This window comes from Olea europaea, unplaced genomic scaffold (genome assembly GCF_002742605.1).
Source record: "Olea europaea var. sylvestris unplaced genomic scaffold, O_europaea_v1 scaffold707, whole genome shotgun sequence".
NCBI classification, from domain to species: Eukaryota; Viridiplantae; Streptophyta; class Magnoliopsida; order Lamiales; family Oleaceae; genus Olea; species Olea europaea.
In genome coordinates this window covers 206,644-224,581 of record NW_019265467.1, presented here as the reverse complement: position 1 = coordinate 224,581, position 17,938 = coordinate 206,644, and the positions used below count along the sequence as shown (strand labels likewise).

The 17,938-nt window shown below is 35.5% G+C and overlaps 3 protein-coding genes across 3 annotated transcripts; 2 read left to right on the top strand and 1 right to left on the bottom strand.

The window, feature by feature from the left end:
- Positions 1–3,716: 3,716 nt before the first annotated feature.
- On the top strand, positions 3,717–4,565 carry LOC111390721 (triphosphate tunel metalloenzyme 3-like). The gene has a single exon (XM_023015812.1). It carries the CDS (start codon positions 3,758–3,760, stop codon positions 4,361–4,363), a length of 606 nt encoding a protein of 201 aa, XP_022871580.1. The 5' UTR covers positions 3,717–3,757; the 3' UTR covers positions 4,364–4,565.
- A 3,072-nt stretch (positions 4,566–7,637) lies between these two features.
- LOC111390716 (phosphopantothenoylcysteine decarboxylase subunit VHS3-like) lies at positions 7,638–10,871 on the bottom strand. The gene is made up of 3 exons (XM_023015804.1): positions 10,576–10,871; positions 8,982–9,034; positions 7,638–8,212 (listed from the first exon to the last, which is right to left on the bottom strand). The coding sequence occupies exons 1-3, from the start codon at positions 10,696–10,698 to the stop codon at positions 7,882–7,884; spliced, it is 507 nt and encodes a 168-aa protein (XP_022871572.1). The 5' UTR covers positions 10,699–10,871; the 3' UTR covers positions 7,638–7,881.
- A 957-nt stretch (positions 10,872–11,828) lies between these two features.
- Positions 11,829–16,735, top strand: LOC111390704 (protein S-acyltransferase 24-like). Its single transcript, XM_023015783.1, has 8 exons — positions 11,829–12,018; positions 12,145–12,199; positions 13,340–13,424; positions 15,190–15,302; positions 15,706–15,774; positions 16,197–16,218; positions 16,457–16,518; positions 16,630–16,735. Exons 1-8 carry the CDS (start codon positions 11,829–11,831, stop codon positions 16,733–16,735), a joined length of 702 nt encoding a protein of 233 aa, XP_022871551.1.
- The last annotated feature ends 1,203 nt before the right edge of the window (positions 16,736–17,938 follow it).

Below are 17,938 nucleotides of genomic sequence, written 5' to 3'. Positions count from 1 at the left end.
AAAATGTCCCTTCTAAACATATTTACAGGAGCCAGGGGCTCAATGGCTAGCCCATAGCAGCTAGCAGAAGGACGAGAGATTGATGGGACACCAAGCAAAGAAAAATAGGATCTCAACCACATTTGAGTAAACCAAAGAGGTCCACTGCCAGCGGGAGATACACCATTCTTCAATTAAGTTTGAAGAGAAGCCATGCCTCTATAGAGGGCAGCCAAAAAGAAAGAACATAAATTCAGAGGCCTACCACGCGCCAATTCATGCGCTATGGGTAAATAGCTCAGGGAGGGTTTTATGTTTGGCACACACAAAACATATTTACAAAGCCAAACCAGAAGAAAGGCCACTCGCTCAGTATGGGAAGGCTCAGCGCTCGAATGGTTATGAAGGGTTTGCAAACTTGAATAAGACTCGGTGAGGGTCTTATCAAATTTTGGGGCGCCACCAGAAACCAAGATACCAGGAAAAATGGTATCGCCCAAAGGTGGCAGATTCACTAGGGCCCCAACTTCCCTTAAAGTAATAGACATGGAGCCAAGAGGGAAAACAAAAGTATTATATTCAGAAGACCAAAAACTTAAAGCGATCGATAAAAGTGCTGAATCAAAAGTAGGGGGTTGAAGAGAGATTTCTAACAAATCAGAAATCCTAGCATTATCAAAAAGCGCCTTTGTAGGACCATGGTCCACAAGGCGAGCATGCCACCTACGGAAAACTACGTCAGATTTGGGCCAAGTGCGAATACCTCTTTCGCGAAGTGGTCCCAGTGGCAGAGAGTTTAGAAATGGAGGGCCTTGAGTACAAGGAAACAGCTGGCCCACCGCCGCTTGTTCGACTGCCTCTGCATTGTTGAAGAAAGGATCTAGGTAGAACTCATTGAGTTCGACATTGGCGGATGCGAGAAAGTTCAGAGTTATGTATGGACGATTAAGGAGTTTCTGAAAGTTATCAAAACTAAAGGAGTCGCCAGATTGAGACTGTGAAGTAGCCATTAGGGATGAAATGAAATTTTTCAGAGTTATGTAATAGGGAAGCAAAGAGATGAACAGTAAATTGTGGGAGAGAAACGCAAAAAAGTGATGCGTGATTTAATGGTGCAGTGAAATGGCGTGTTTGGAGGTTATAAGGATTTGCAAAACGTCGCTCCCTTTCAAAGCTATGGAAGAAAACAATGATTGAAATTCTTGAAAATTTCGAATGTTGCTGGAAACACAAAAGTGAATATGGCAAAATTTAATAATTGATATTAATTCTGCCATATTGGGGGGTAATTGTTGACACATAAAAATTCGGCCCGAATCGAACAGCCCAAGGAATGAAGCCCAAAGGAAGGATCCCCAAATCAGATAGCCCAAAAAATGAAGCCCAATCAGACAATTCAAGATGAAGGCCCAAATAGGGAAGCCCAGGAACGCGGTAACACCATCGCCTAAGCTTGCAAATCGCCCAGGACCTGAGCGAATGAAGCGCCATGCAGTCACCCAGAACTGCTGCTCTATTCTCGCCCAAAACTTCGAGTCGCCTAAGGTCTTAGCAAACATGAAGTGTTGTGGTTATCAAGAAGTGCAGTTATCAAAGCAGTTATTAAGTAGCCCTATCACGTTCCACGATTCAAGGAATTCAATCGAAAACGGTTGAACGACGAAGAGTAATGGCAGCAATTAAAAAAGGCAGTTTCATGACAAGTTGACCATTATGAGGAAAGTGGGCAGTTATAGAACGATCAAGCAGTTTTTAGACGGTTAATCACAAAGAGATCATCCAGGGAGTATAAAAGGAAGAAAAGACATAGAACAAAAGAGGACCCCAATCAAAAACTCTCGAACAGAGAACATGTAATTTTAAATTTCTTAGTTTAGATTTAAACACTTCTTTCAGTAACTCGTGTGCTTGCGCCCCTTGGAGGCATTCTATTTTTAATTTCCGATTGTAAAGTCATCGCCAATAAAGAACACCCCCTTTTTGGAACTTTGTTTCAAGAGGTTTGTCCCTTACACAATCGTCTGATCCCTTTTAATTGTTAGCGACGAACCCGCGCGAAACAGTTACATTAAATGTAAATTTACCTTATCAAATCAATCTAATGCACATGTCTCTCATCAATCCTTAACGCTAAACACACTAATATTACTTTAAAAAATAACACAGCCCGTGCATTGCACGGGCATGCGACTAGTATTTATAAAAGGGAGTTCTTTCATTAAGAAAAATAACTTGAGATATGAGGAAAAACAGAATACTCTATCTATATTGTATAATAGATTTCTATAGTTTTTGGTAACTTGATATGAAGCTCGTTCTTTATCTCCCTGTGATCATGCCTATAGAAGGAAAACTGATTATGAGCCATATGAATTTTATTTTGGAGTTGTGTAGTACCGAAAGAACTCGTATGAAGGAGAGACAACACAATTTTAGTACAGCGTCATTGACGTGAACTCGAGACTTACTTTTCTTACTCTCTTCTTATTTTTATATTATTATTGAATTATATTTATGTCATTTAATTAACTATTCTAATTGATAAATATCTACATACAATTCACCCATTTTTCCCAACAATATACAATTGTGTTGCACATGATTTGTGTATCGATTATTTGTGATCTTAAATTGCTTTTGTAAGATATGAAACCCTTAATTTACCTCCTGTGATTTACTATGGTGCTATTTATAATGGCTGAAGAATGCTTGATTCTTTTTTGCTTTAGCTTTGCTATCCTGTGCATTGCAAAAGAAAACATGTATTGTCAATTCTTTATTAATACCTCATTAGAATTTCAGATTCTTAATATCCCTCCTCCGTATCAAGTTCTTGAAAAAGGCTACTCTTCTAGTTCAAAGGGATTTTCTGTTGTCTGAAATTTTTTTAATTTAACTTCAGAGGGAGTTGTGTTTTCTAGAGGAAATTGTAAAGATGTGGGATTTGGAGGGAGGTACTATTGGGGGAGAAAAGAAAGAGGGAATGTGGAAGGCATAGTTGTAGTTTTTCATGGATGTCAAGTCAGGATAAACAATTGAGAAATTATGTTGATCTTTACTCCTCTCTTGGCTGGAATTCCCTCATTTGTCACTCCCAATTCCACAATCTGTAAGCTCAGATTCACCCCTTCTTTGTAATTTCACAATTGGGAATCTGATTCTAGTTCTGATCTGAATCTTCTATTTTATTTGGGTTTGTGATTTTTTTTAACTTTTATCTTTATTTTTTCGACCTTTGGTTTCTTGATTGTGTTGTCTTCCTATTATGAGTTTCTTGACTATGTTGCAAAATAAGAAATTATTTTAAAATTTTGTTGGGGGGTTTGGCTTAGTTGAGTTACTGATAGAACTCTGTTGTGATTTTTGGGACATTTTCTGCTGGATATCCATGCATGGGTTTCGTGAATATGCTTTAAGTTTAATATAAATTATGAATTTGATCTGAATGATGGATAAGGTTATTGGAGTCGATGGAATTCATAAATTCTATCCTATTTTGTGGAAAAAACCATTACATTGAATTGCACCGTTGATTGGAAATATGCAAAGTTATTGCTGTGGTTCAAGGAATTGATAAAACATGTAGATGTATTGTTCTCGTTGTGGGTTCTGTTGTAACATATTTTTTTTAAAAAAGGTTTAAACTTCCACAACAAATAATAATTTTTAGTTTTGATTTTAATATTAACTTTTAATACAAAATTAAGCCCTGTTTGATTCTCATTCTTCTAAAAAGAAAAATCACATAATACCAAAAAAGAGGTCGTTTTTGAGATCAATGGAAATTGAAGTGAAGCTCCGGTTACCAAACAAAGCTTCCCACCAGAAACTTCTTCAGTTACTCTCTCCATTTCGCATAACTACACACAACCAGCATAATACTTTCTTTGACGGATTGGGTTCCGAGCTGAGCTCACACAGAGCCGTGTTGCGCCTCCGGTTTCATGAGCAAACCGACCTCCCCAAATGCTTCATTTGCCTCAAAGCCAATGCTGTGATTACCAACGGTGTGAGCCGCGTCGAGGAGGATGAGGAGGAGGTGGATCCGTCTATCGGGTATGCCTGTTTGGAAGAGCCTGGGAAGCTGATGGACGTGGATTCGAGGGTTTTGAGGAGGGTAAAAGAGGAATTTGGAGTGAACAGTTTCAAGGGGTTGGGAGGCTTCAGGACTGTGAGAAGTGTGTATGAGTGGAATGGGGTGAAATTGGAGGTAGATGAGGTTAAGTATGAATTTGGGGATTTGTATGAGGTCGAATGTGAGAGCTTGGAGCCCGAGAGGGTCAAGGGGATGATTGAGGCTTTCTTCAAGGATAATGAGATTGAGTATTCAGATTCACTCTCGTCAAAGTTTGCAATTTTCAGGGCCGGCAAGTTACCTTCTTAGTAAGCCAATTTCTGATTTATGATCTTCAATAATGCAATTATCCATTTCAATTAAGAGATTATGTATTTGTATTCACTGTCATGGTCACTGATTGATGTTTGTACTGAATTTCCATGTAATTGGTTACCTTATTAACAGTTTGTGATATTACATATTATTTGCGTGTGATTATACTTTCAGAATAATGGTATTGTTAGCTTCATTTCTCCGAAATCAATTATCTATGTGTCTTATGTTCTACTTAATGAATTGCCAGGTTCTGAAGTTTTGTGTTGTTGTTGTGTCCTCTTTGTTGGATGAGGGTCATAGACATCAAAATTATTAGAATTCTGGGTCCCTATAAATTCTAAGAATGTTGCTTTGATGTAAATTGTTATGGCTTTCTATAATCTAGTTTTCTTGTTTATTAGAGCTAATTCATGATCTTTTAATAATCTCTTTGTTTTTTTATGTGAAGTTGAATTTACTTGTTTTTTTTTTGAGCAAGAGTAAAGAGTTCCCTTACTAAATTGATGTTGGGGATTGTAGCCCGCGATAGTGCCTGTATTTATATATATATATATTTTTTTCTCTGGTAATTTGTTTGCTTTTGCAGAATTTTCCTTGTTTTACATCATCAACCAAGTCCCTTCATCCTATTAATGCTAAGCTGCAGATTAGTTATTTGAGCTGATACGGTGTTAAAACATGAATTTACTTCTCCTCTCCTAGTATTTCTATGTGCAAGGGCATGTGTGTGTATGCATAAAAGTATGATTAAGTGTGGCCAGGAAGTCCCATAATCGGTTTAATTAGGCCTGACCCGAAGTTGGCAAAATGTAGAACATGTTTTACTGAACCGAAAACCTTTCTGGTTTTTTTATTTTTTAAAAAATAAATTTAAATTAGTTTGGTAGGTAAATCCATAAATGTAACTATATGAACTTATAGGCACCTTTTCTAACTCAATCATCAAACCTCATATCTTGTAAATAACCAAACTGGACCAGTCCTGTTCAGTTTTGTTCCTGGGCATTGCTCTATACCAGAAACAACCATGCTCATTCCTAATGCTCATTAGATACTGACATGATTCACGTAAACCTTGTCTTTTTGAACTGTCTCATTCTGGTCGCTCTTGTTCTGGTCAAATTTAATTCTGTAACATTCTTTTGTCATCAAGTTTCTTTCACAGGATGCTTGTTTCAGAACCTCTCCAAATGTTAGACAAGCGTGCTTGAATGAATTGCTCCAGTTCGTCAAGAAGATGATCTTGAGAGCTGGACAAGTACATGTACCTGAATATACTTGTCATGTACTTGTCCAAGTCAACATACAGTGCACGTTATTTTAAAATTTTATCGAGTCTTGTAAAAATTTTATGTTTTCTCGATATAAGAATATTGATGAAATCACAAATATTTAAATTTCTCTAAATTGAGTATCTTGATAACAAACCATTTACATTTCTTCTAATAATTTTAAGCATTCCATAATGTAGCTTAAAAAAAAAATTCTACGGTCTAATTCCATTACTCAATGGAATCAGAAAACATATTTAAGAAAATAGTCTTATTCCAATGCACAAATGTTGAAGTTGTCCAACTAGCTGGATTCGCCCATTAGTAATCCATTATTGGCAATAATTTACAAACTAAACAAAATTTCATAATATTCATTATCTGAAGGCGGATAGTTATGTTCCATAACTGAATCAACATCGTTATCTCCAAAACCTTCATCTTCCATTCTAAAAAACATGGCTCAAATCATTTAAAACATCTGATAATTCAATTTCAACAACCGTAGGTGATGTCTTGACCAATGCCCATGACCAAAGGTGTGCGGGATGTTCGGACAATGTATAGAATCAGGAAGGAATGAAACAAGATATTGGTTGGTTTTGTGATGTGATAGTAATCGAGGCATGGAGATGCTAGATTTACTTGATGGCAGTATCGTTGGTCGTACATAAGATGGAATTTGGGATGCATGTCAGATGTGACATTGATCGATGGGTTGATGTGGGCATGTGTTTGATAGTATTGAGACCTTGTTGTCTAGCTGACTTCAGTTCTCGAATTATCGAATACAGTGGTCAAAACAGGCATGAGGGTGGCATGTGACGGTGTACAGTTGTGCCTTGTGTTTGAATAAGGGATAGTTTTTGGACATGTTTCTTTGTTTTAGTGAAAAATAAAGTTAGGACGGTTTCCGTAAAATGTGTGTTTGGGTGTTTGCTTTACATAGTCAACCTTCTACATTTTGATTAGTCAAGGTTCGCGTGTTTTTGTTACTGGCATTGCATAAAACGTGTATTGGCTGATTGGGGACGAGAAACATCGACGTCATCACTGGGGATGCGGAGCAACCCTGTTGCAACTTGTATAATTGATCAGCTTTTCTTACTATAGGAATGTGAACAAAGCATTTCTTGAAAATCAACTTCTCGAGTTTGTTATCGTGGTTGATGAATGCAGTTTCCATGACGATCTTGTTGACTGCTGTGTTATGCTGATTCACTTCTTGTGACTTTTCAATGATGGGATGGGATTTGTAGCCTGCATATGATAACCACGTGATATTTCTTGGAATAATTAGGTTCTCTTTTTGTGTGATAATATTGCAGTATTTCTCACTACTCTTGACCAATGTAGCTTCCAAGTGGTGGTTGTTCAAAATGAAATTCCAGAAAAAAAAAAAAACAAAAAAAAAACAAAATGTGAAGACTGCACTACTAAATTAGGGCTCTTTCGTATGAGATTATTTGAGCTAATGAGAGAATTGGAGGTGGGCTGGACTCAGCAAGATTTTACCCGGTAACCAATAAATTTGTCACATTCAGTGTTTAATTTTATTCAGTTCAACAATTTGGTTAAGATATACACGTACTCGTGTTTAAATTTTATTTAGTTCATAAGATCAAACATTTCTTGCTTTACAATGTGGTTAACATAACATTTACTCGTTTCGCCCCCTTTCCAACCCAAAATGATATTTTAGAGAACAAAATTTGCGTCTGAACCATGTACTTGGAATATTTTTTGATACAACAGGCAATTCCAACGAAATTGTTGGGAACTTTAAGGATACAAAAAAATCCAGGCTAGGAAAACTGCAAAATTGCTAATATATTAGAATAAAACGAAATTTTCGATGACAATGTATCAGTAAAATCTATGGTAACATGAGACGAGCCTCAGATACAAAGATTTCCAAAATGTAGGGAATATCAGGTTGAAAAATGTCGCAATTGAGGTGGTTGGTCAGTCTCCTGTGCAATAAAACGTTTGGCTGATAAATAGGCCATCTTCCTTATTTAAATGCAAAATTCACATAAAAATAGTACAACCAATAAAGATCCAGGATACCCAGTCAATCCACAAGAGGGAACATAAAAAAAGTCACATAATGATAAGCGGTTCATTCTAATCATGGCTATCACTTTCCTACTCTATGAAGACAAACAAGCTAAACCTCCCTTCTACTTTTAAATACACCCAACCAAGAGTGGCGCAGAATTAACGTCTACAAACTATTCACTTCCTCTTCTTAGCTGGTGGTTGATCCTCCTCTTCCTCCTCTTCTTCCTCATCATCCTCACCATCCTCGTCGTCATCACCATCATCGTCGTCATCATCGTCCTCATCATCACTGCCTTCGTTGCCATTAGCCTCGGGATCATCCTCAGGATCCACTTCTTCTTCATCATCTCCCCCTTCTTCACCCCCTGAAAAGTCTTCATCGCCAGCATCATCATCATCCTGATCATCATCTTCGTCTTCACCTTCATCGTTGTCCTCTGGATCACCGGCATCGTTGTTCTCAAGTCCAGGCTTTTCCAATCTATGAAGATCATCCATGGGAAACCTGTAGATGTTTGCAATTTCATTCATTCCACAATTTCCTTGTACACACCGTGCAACAACAAAACTAGCTAAATCTTAGCCTCAATATTTTTTGATTCAGCTAAATGATTAAGTTTTTACAATTTCATTTCATTTCATAAGGAAGTAGTGATTGAATACAATATATAGCATATAATTTGAGCAAATTAAACGTAGTAAATAAGTGTTATTGCTGCATGTGATTTCAGATAGCTAACGAATCAAACTAAAATTTCTACAAAAATTTGCAATCCACATATTCTTAATCGTATTTGGCAACTAACAAATATATGCCCGTATGATAAATGTAACCAAAATGATGGTGGTACTAAGAAGTAAGTGCTGCAATTCTAGAATGGATAAAGTAACAAATGAGAATATACATGAATGGATGGAGGTGAAACCAGGGAAGCACAGATCAAGAGAACAAGTACTCAAATAGTGCATGTCTTGTGAAGATTTTAAGCAACTCATGCTCAAAAGAGCAACGCAAGTAGAATGGGTTAGACGAGAAACGTAGACCGAAATTAACTTGTCCTTGTGTAGTTGCAAAGTATTTCATTTCATTGAACCTTTCAGCAGATGTATAGCTGAATCAAATGAAGCAGAGAAAATAATTCATGCAACTCACCCCAAGTTTGTTAGAAACACGATTTGGCTTGTTAATCCCATCACCCATGTTCAAGCTATACAACAACAAAATAAGCCATGTTTCCAATAAATTAGAGGTCTGTCCTGAAAATTGTAATTACCTTTTCTCAACCAAGTTTGGCAGCCCGTCAATATCATTCAACAGAGTTCCTGTCTGTAAACATAGTTTGTATTGTTAAGGAAATTTAAGCAGCAATATAAATGTTCAATAACACAATTATCAAATGTTTCATTAATTATTTAAGCATCAGTCCTATGGAACAGAGTGACATGAGAACAATATAAACAATCAAATAACTTGCAGAAATTGTAGTGCAAGCAGAAATTGCTCAATGCCATATGCTATTTGCCCAGTAAATGATGCGACAGAGGGCTCTGAACTTAGAGTTCGAAGTAAATCTAAAAACTTCTAGAATGTAAAACAGAAGTTTAAGCTTTCACAAACCACGCTGAGTTGCTTAACTTCGAGTGATTCATCATTTAATATATTTAAACAGGGACGAATTCATAATCAGAAAAAAAGGAAGAAACAGAAAGTCCTGATATCAACTGCAAGGGCCAGCCATGGGAATGGATAAGTGCTTCTCAATAATATATTAAAATGAAGGTACCAAAAGGCGAATAAGATGAGAAGTTTTTGGAGGTAAAAACTGACTCAATCCAACATATTGACATGTTTTTATCCAAAGCTCAATACAAAACCTTCACTACCACTCTTCCAGAGAGAAGGTGAAGGTGAAATGGTAAAAAAATAAGCCGTTAGATCGAAACACAGGTACCAAAAAAAATGGCAAAACAGATTTTCAAAGTTAGTGCACCAAGTACTTGAATCATCTTCACATAGAACAACACTAAAATAGCTTCCAAATTTCACTATATTTAACATTTTCTTGTGAAACCACATCTGTTCGGACTCTTCCATAAATTCATTCATGCTCCTTGAACTTCCTGTTTCTACGTTTCCTTGTTTCAGTATCTCCTAATTCATCATTGATTTTCATCTTTTTTGGTTTCTCACACCTTTAAACCTTAACTTTACCCAGTTGCCAGTTCGTAACACAAAATAAGTTCCCAGAGAAATGTCATTTACAAAAAACAGAACAATGACATGAAATTGAACTTAGAAATTTTTTGAACAGCAGCTCATTTAAGCCTACAACAATGCAATCATTTGAGATTATGAAACCAATGAGTACATAATAGCATACTAGCGGAGAAAAACAATAATTATAATATGGAAAAAAAATGAATCTTTAGTTTCAATATTCGGTTTTATTTACTTTCACTCTCATTTCTCGTGTGTAATTGAAGCTCAAGGTTTTGTTCAAACCATGAAAGAATTAGCAGAATATAAGCAAGATTCTCAAAATTTATTCTAATATCAAAAATTCATTTTATATTAAATAAAGGTACTAAAAACCCCAAGAAAAAGAATGATTAAGGAAAAACCTGTACTGTTTTAGAAAATTTTATACTTCCTCCCAGTGTGACAACTAAACTCACAGATGAAGGTGCAATAGAAAGTCAAGAAGCAAAATTCATCCACCCATAAAATAAAATTAAAAAAAAAAAGAAAAAAAAAAGAGCATTCCAGTTGCCAAAAGTCAAAACTAGAGCAAATTTGAAAAAACCATATCATAAAAATCAAGTCTTTGCATTAGAAAATAAAAAACATCCAAGTTCAAGAAATTATACCAGCATGAGAAGGCAAGCAAGAGACTTTTGAGCAGCCAAAAGGGACACTACTGCAACTTCCACAATTGAACACGCCATTAGCTGCTTCCTCAAAGAACAATAGCTAAATTTACCCACCTCCATTTTTCCCAAACACAAAATTTCCTTAAATATACTAAAAAAGAAAAGAAAAAAGAGAGCAAAAATTATAAGGAAAAAGGGGCTTTAGAGAGAAACACTAGAAGGGCTCAGAGAGAGGCGGGGATTCTGGGTTAGGGTTGATTTAGCCGTTTAGAGTGTGTCCTAAGGAATAATGAGAAGGAAAGAAAATTTCTACTGCGGTAAAACTCTAGGGTTTTGTGGGGTGTGAAATAAAATTTTGACATTTTGAAGGGACTAAAATGTAATAGGCGTAAAACTCTTGGAATCTGGGGTGCTTAGGATATAGTATCAGATTAGAATTGTTTTTTCACGCGCTTCATGGAGAGTGATGTGTAAACCGCATAAATGGCAGGTTTTCAGAGACGGAAACCATCAGAGATTTGTTTCTGACGGCCGTGATAGTACTTGCTCACAGACGCGAGTGAGAATCTTTTCTTCGCTTGTGTATTATTCTCATTATTTATTTGTTATTTATCTACTATAATTTTTTGTAAATAAATTATTTATTTATTTTATTTTTTTTGTTTCTTAAACAACAAATAATAATATAAGCTTCTAGGAAAGTAATTGAAAATGGAAATTGAAGAAATTTTAGCCATTGTTTGAGTCCCATTTTGGGAGAAAAAATGTATTTTTTGAATAGTGTATTGATATGAAATGTGTGATTAAAAAATAAAAAAAATTTAAATTTACGTGTAATATTATTTTATTAAAGAATGTGTGATTGAAATAGGTGAAAACACTGTTTAAGAACAATTTTTTTTTTTCAAAATATGGGGCTCAAATAAAGGCTTATAATCATTGCGACCTGTACAACCTTTATGTTCTAAAATAATTCTCCTAATTGTCGCGGAGGGGGGGCCTGACATTAATATGCAAATTGAGAAATGCCATAGAAACAGCCAACAATTTCTTGACACATCAGCTTGTTTTTTTGAGTCTTTCTTCCTGTCTGTTTAGAGAAATTCATGCAAATTTTTTTGTTCTAAACGAGAAAGAAAAATTCACACTGGATATAGCATCGATACACAAAGATGCATTTTTTATCTAAAGTTTTCTCAATAGCTTTTCGGATTAATAATGGCATAGTCCCATGTCATAATATTTAATATATGGCGTTGGAGATCGAAGAGGTGGAGATGAAATCCAATGATCAATGTTGCTGTGGCGGAGCTAAGGCAGCAATGGAAAATGAGAGCTTGAAGAACGACGTGTACACCGCTGTGGCTTACAGGGACATGGAGAAGCTGCAGCGGCTAGTAGAGAGCCAGGGCTACTTTGTCTCGGAGCTCGATGGCCATGGCTACTATGCCCTCTAATGGGCCGCACTTAACAGCCGTATCGCTGCTTTGCAATACATAATTGCAGTATGCGAGCTTTATATCTATTCTTATATGTATCACAAACATTTTTGAATCTAATATTCAGTTAGTAATGGTACACCGGGTTCTCAAGTTCTCGTATTTTGTTTCTTGATGAATGTGTATATAATTTCGTATATGTTATAGTCGGCTATGCTGAACTGCACAAGAAAATTGTTAGACGAAATTTTTTGCAAAGACTCAACATTCCAAGACATGACTCTATGAAACACAATTGCATATGATGAGTGTTAACGGCGAGTAGGAGTTGGCACAGTTAATTTACTTGGAATTGAGATTAGATTCAATTTAGTTGCTTGCATATGCCAATATCAACTCTAAAAGATTTACATAAAACAATGTAAAGGATGGAATTATTGGACTTAAAAGAACATTTGACCTTGATATGGCCATTATTGGCATAACTCCCGAGGAGTTCTACCCGAGGACTTATATATGCTGGCTCAACATAAATTAGTCATGGAGTCCTTCGGTATGATGGTGTCCTCGGGATAATGCCCAAGGACTAATATCTCACTTCCACAATATTTGGGTGGCGACATCCTCAAAATAAGTACTCGGGATACTGTTTCACCACCTAAGGCACATGGATCATCGAGCATTTTTCTTTACTTAATTTCAAAGACCTTCTTGCTTAAACCCAAAAAGGATCCTACTATCTAAGGACTCTATTCTCATCCAAACATCTCAACCTAAGAATCCTATACCACTCTATCTCAACAATATTACCATTAAATTATGATTGGCCTTGCAATTATAGTATAAGTCCAACACTCCTCTCGAGTAGGACTCTTTGAAATAAGGATATTCAACTAATTTAGTCCTAGGAGTTCAATATCCACCTCCATAAATATAGACTTTCAATTCATTATTCGAGTATGTTTTTACATAATTTTTCAATTTATAGTTCCATGCATAAATTCCTTCTCTAACATAAGCATTGGAGGAGTGACGAGGACACACTTCAACGCCTTTGTTTCAAGTACCGAAAGATCTTGTCCGTGCTCATTCTTAGTCATGAAGTTTGGAAATTGACAGGTTCAATTGTTGGTAGCGTCAAAACTACTTCTCGTTATTTTCGTTACACACATAAAAAGCTATAAGTTGTCAAGCTAGTCTTTATTTGATATGTGGTGGAGACAAATCTCCCTTGTAAATTGTTTTCACTATTTGTTTATTTGGTGATGTATGATCGATAGCATGGGGTGATGTTAATGTGGCAAATCATATGGGGCAAACAGCTCTGCATTGGAGCGCCGTAAGGGGCTGAGCTTTTACTGCAAGAAGGTGCTCGGGGTCAATATTGCCGATATATATGGCTATCAGGTTTGTTTTGGATTCACATAGAGGTACAAAATACGAGGACGATAGAGAATATTAGGGACATTCGTTGTCTTCATGGAATATAACATTTTCTAAAACATTACAAATCAAATAAATTGCTGCATTGAAATTCTTATTCTTGAAGAAAATATGCTTTGTAGAAATTGTAGGATAATTTAATGCTTTAAATCATCGGATCTTTCATGTTAAATCATCAAAAAATACATAAATTATGGCGGAAGCGTACCTAAATCAGACATAGTTAATGCAATAATGAATTTCGCGGTTTTGTCTTTCAAATTTACATGCAATCTCTTTTTTTTTAATCTGTACTAAAATCTGTATTTCTAAATCTGAATCAAAACCAAAAAGGCAAAAAATAAAAAAAATCCACAATCTGGAATTTTCTTCCTCTATTAATCCGAATAATGAAAGATAATAACGAAAAATATACTGAATAGTTTTCAAATTCAACAAAACTAAATCTAAAACTGTCAAATCTGAAAACTTCATAAAATATTGCAAGAACCAAATAAATTATTTGATTCTCAATGATTCAACATGAAAAGGCTCTGATACCACTTGTAGAATAATTCAATGCTTTAAATTACCGGATCTTTTATGTTAAATTATCAAGAAATACATAAATTATGACAGAAGCGTACTTGAATCAGATATGGTTAATGCAATAATGAATTTCGCGATTGTCTTTTAAATCTACACGCACTCTCTTTTTTTCTCTCTGTGATGAGATGCAGAAGAGAATGAATAATACATACGTGTAATCTGGGGACCATAATCGTATTTATATAGCGACGCCCTTTAACCTAATTCGGTTCATCATAGAATTAGAATTTAGGCCCGGTCTCTACATATTTATAAACTCATACTTTAATTGAATACATTAAAGCCCAAAATCGAAACCTTATTAGATCACTTTAATTGGATTGAACCGAATTTGATAGCCTTTAATTTAACACACAATTATTCACACATATAAGCCCATCGATGGATTAAAAATCCTTACAGAAATGTGTCAGAACACTAAACACGGTGTATGCCCCTGTGTTATGGTTTCTAACAACTCACGACAACAAGTGTGTATAATGATGGTTCTTTTTTATGATGTGATTTTCCCTTTAACTAATTGCTTTCTGGTTTAGAATATTTATAGTAAATATCATCAACCGTTGATCAGCAGGTCAATCCAACGGTCCAAGAGCGACTAACGGTGTGTGGGCTGGATATTGGGCTCGGTTAAGTGGGCCTTCTAGGTATATATAAAATGGACCAAGTATTAAATCCTTTTTTGGGCCTTTTCATCATTGCCTAACAGTTGGACTGGATCAAATGGCATCACAGCCCAACAATACTGGTTAACGATTTGAACATGTAAGCTACTCAGGATTTAGAATAGTGATGTACTCGTTTTTCAATATCAATTTGCATATCTCTAATGGTCATTTGCATGTTCCAACGGACACTGCACACATAAAGATACCAACATAAACTGCACACACAAAGATACCAACATAATTATTCAGGTCATAGTGGCTTTGCATACAAGAATAGATCTTGTTAGTTTAGCCTGGCTCTTGCCCAAGTGGGTCGCACTTCATTATGGGGCCTGACTTTGTTCCCGTCTTCTTGGATATTATCTTTCTCTGAAATGCATATTAAGCTTTGGTCAATATGAATCAATGCTTTTTCAATTGGTGTGTTAATTAAAACTTGTCTTTTTGTGCGTGTTATCACTCTTTAATTGAAGAAAGCACATGTTGCTGCTCAATATGGTCAGACAGCTTTTCTTTATCATATCGTTACAAAATGGAATGTGGATCCTGATGTTCCTGATAACGATGGAAGAAGCCCTTTCCACTGGTACTTGTCAATTGTAAACTTTTTTTATGTGCTGTGAACCTATCACTCTTTAATTGAAGACAACACGTGTTACATGGTGAAAATTGTTTTTAATAATATTTGTTGAAGTCAATATTTAAATTATATATACGTGAACCTGTCTAATAGCTCAAATTGAAGATAATCTTTAAATAATGTAAATATGGCCTAACATCTTTTAGATCAAAGATCAAGTGATTCAACGATATTGTTTATTTTCAATTTGTCAATTGATATCGGAAATTTGTTATGTGTCCTTCCACTCTGATCTTGGTCTGCTTTGGATAAGTTCGTGGATCTACTTACGACTTCAATGTTTTCTAGATCATACGCTTTTGATGGGTCACTTGAATATTGAGTTCTGTTATATCACTTGAATATTAAGTTCTCTTAAACCATGGGCTACTGATGCTTCTGTTATATCATGCGCTGAATTATATTTTACTATTACTAAGTACATTACAAAATATAAATCATCTTAATGGTGAATATACAATTTTTAAATTGATTTTTGCTTGGTTTTAATGCTTAGTATCTACACCTAGAATTTTGAATAGTAATTCAGGCAGTGATTGCTGGACTGTCATATGAAATTGTAGTACGCTTCTGATAAGAATCACAACGAACTGTCTTTTTCCTTGAACTTGAGGTTTTTTTTATGCTACAGAAAATGAGTTTTCATTGATTATGGTAATGGTAAAATATTGGGATTTCATTTTGTTGTCCTTCTCTTCCTCACTTTGATTTTTTCTATATCCATTTTTCTGTATTTAAATCCATCATTTCCAGAATGCTCTAATGTTCATTGGAGACATATTATTATGATCCATAGATGTTTCTCTTGTTTTTGCCTTTTATGTTATTTGCAATCGTTAGTTACTTGATCCAGATGTATATGGTAGGTGATTTTATCTTCCAAGGACATTGTTGGCTTATCCTTTTATATTTTAGGGAAAATTGGGATGAAGATGAAGATGAACAGTATTTCCTTTCTTTTCTTTGATTTTTATTTATTTTGTTTTTATTTTTCTATTGTTATTATTAATTATTTTAATTATTAATATTAAGAAAAAATGTAAAGTACCACTCTGCCCTTTTTAATTTGATCCAAATTGGTCAAATTTTGACTTTTCTAGTTAACTAACGGTCAAAAGGATGATTTCTATCCATTTGAACCCCCGGTGCATATTTTTGAAAGGTTTGGGACTGTGGGTGGCACAAACTAAATGTTTGGGCAAAGTCTGCTAATAAACGAAAGGTTTGATACCTCGACTGCAATTTTTCCTATATTTTAATGGTAACATACTAGTCCACTTGGTATGATAGCATTTGCTTTAGACCTAGTTCGTGCAGTTTTGTTCTTGGACTTTCATCCAAATTGCCTTATACCAATTGGGATTGGTCCTTTCAGTTAGAAAAAGTCTCATTTTCCTTCTCCTAGCAATCATCCCACCTTATGGGCTTCAACATACTCTTTGGCCGTACTTCGGGGGGGAGGGGGGGGGAGGGGGGTAGCCTCTGAAACCATTAGTAAAATCCCAATTCACTTGGTATGACATTGTCCTCTTCGGCCTATAGCCCGCTTAGTTTTATTCTTGGGCTTTCACCCAAAAGGCCTCATACCTAGTGGGAGTGATCTTTTCACTTATAAATCGGTCCCCTTTTCATTGATTTGGAATTGTACCTGCTACAGTAATGGTCGTCTGTAAAGTGTAAATTGGGTTCAGTTGTTTGGGCTTCTCTTAGTGGATATAGGTAGGCAAATATATGGCAAGTTTTACAGAGTTTTGTTTGTAAAAGAGAAGGTTTCATGCCATTCACTTCAGAGAGAACTTGCAATATATTTTGGTATTACATCATTTCATTGGGCTTCACAAATTTCAATTTTAGCTTTCTCTACAGAATTAGTGAACTCTTAGAGTACACAATTTCAACTCCAACCATGTGCAAGGAAATGGAGAAAATTGGACAGGCCATGAATTTTTGTGCGAGGGAAAAATGATACTCTATTAATAATCAGTTTAGACGTGAAATTATTATGTATAGTGGAAGAAGATTGTCAGTAATTTAGTTTGTCCGTGGTTTGCATCCGTTCTCTGCAATTGCTAATAATAAAATCCTTATAACATAGAAGAAATATATGGAGAAAATGGGAATATGGGTCTTTGAAGATATTTCTGTCATTGTTTGAAAGATATTATTTAATTTCGGATATATAGGGATGCAGACTTAAAGAATTGACTACCAGTGGGAAAGCTAGTTTCCCCTGATCTATTGGAGTTAAATTGGTGAAGATTACGATTTTAGTTTTTTTCCAATATTTGGTCCAGCTCAACCATATAATGTTCTTTGATTTTTTCACAGGGTAATGCTAGAAGGTTGTTTAACAAACGGTTTGACGGTAACATCCACATCAGAAAACTTTCAAAATTACACAAACTTTCTGCTACTTGTGACATGTACATTCCGTTGTTATGGGTATTTCTCTTGATCTTTGCTTGTGATTTAAATTGATCTAAGAAGCACCGACGCTGTCCTGGGCTCAGGCTGTCCCATTGGTGTTAGACATGGTTGCACAGACACGTTTGGACACTTATTGCCAATTGTTTCCCACTTTT

What these genes read in the sequence shown, in the direction of transcription:
- LOC111390704 (XM_023015783.1), top strand. Translation starts at nt 11,829, where the DNA reads ATGGCGTTGGAGATCGAAGAGGTGGAGATGAAATCCAATGATCAATGT. An exon ending in GGAAGAAGCCCTTTCCACTG is followed by an intron (nt 15,303 to 15,705) that starts GTACTTGTCAAT and finishes TTGAATATTAAG; the next exon opens with TTCTCTTAAACCATGGGCTA. An exon ending in CCGGTGCATATTTTTGAAAG is followed by an intron (nt 16,519 to 16,629) that starts GTTTGGGACTGT and finishes GTAACATACTAG; the next exon opens with TCCACTTGGTATGATAGCAT.
- LOC111390716 (XM_023015804.1), bottom strand. Translation starts at nt 10,698, where the DNA reads ATGGAGGTGGGTAAATTTAGCTATTGTTCTTTGAGGAAGCAGCTAATG. An exon ending in TTGCTTGCCTTCTCATGCTG is followed by an intron (nt 9,035 to 10,575) that starts GTATAATTTCTT and finishes CTATGTTTACAG; the next exon opens with ACAGGAACTCTGTTGAATGA. An exon ending in CCAAACTTGGTTGAGAAAAG is followed by an intron (nt 8,213 to 8,981) that starts GTAATTACAATT and finishes AAACATCTACAG; the next exon opens with GTTTCCCATGGATGATCTTC.
- LOC111390721 (XM_023015812.1), top strand. Translation starts at nt 3,758, where the DNA reads ATGGAAATTGAAGTGAAGCTCCGGTTACCAAACAAAGCTTCCCACCAG.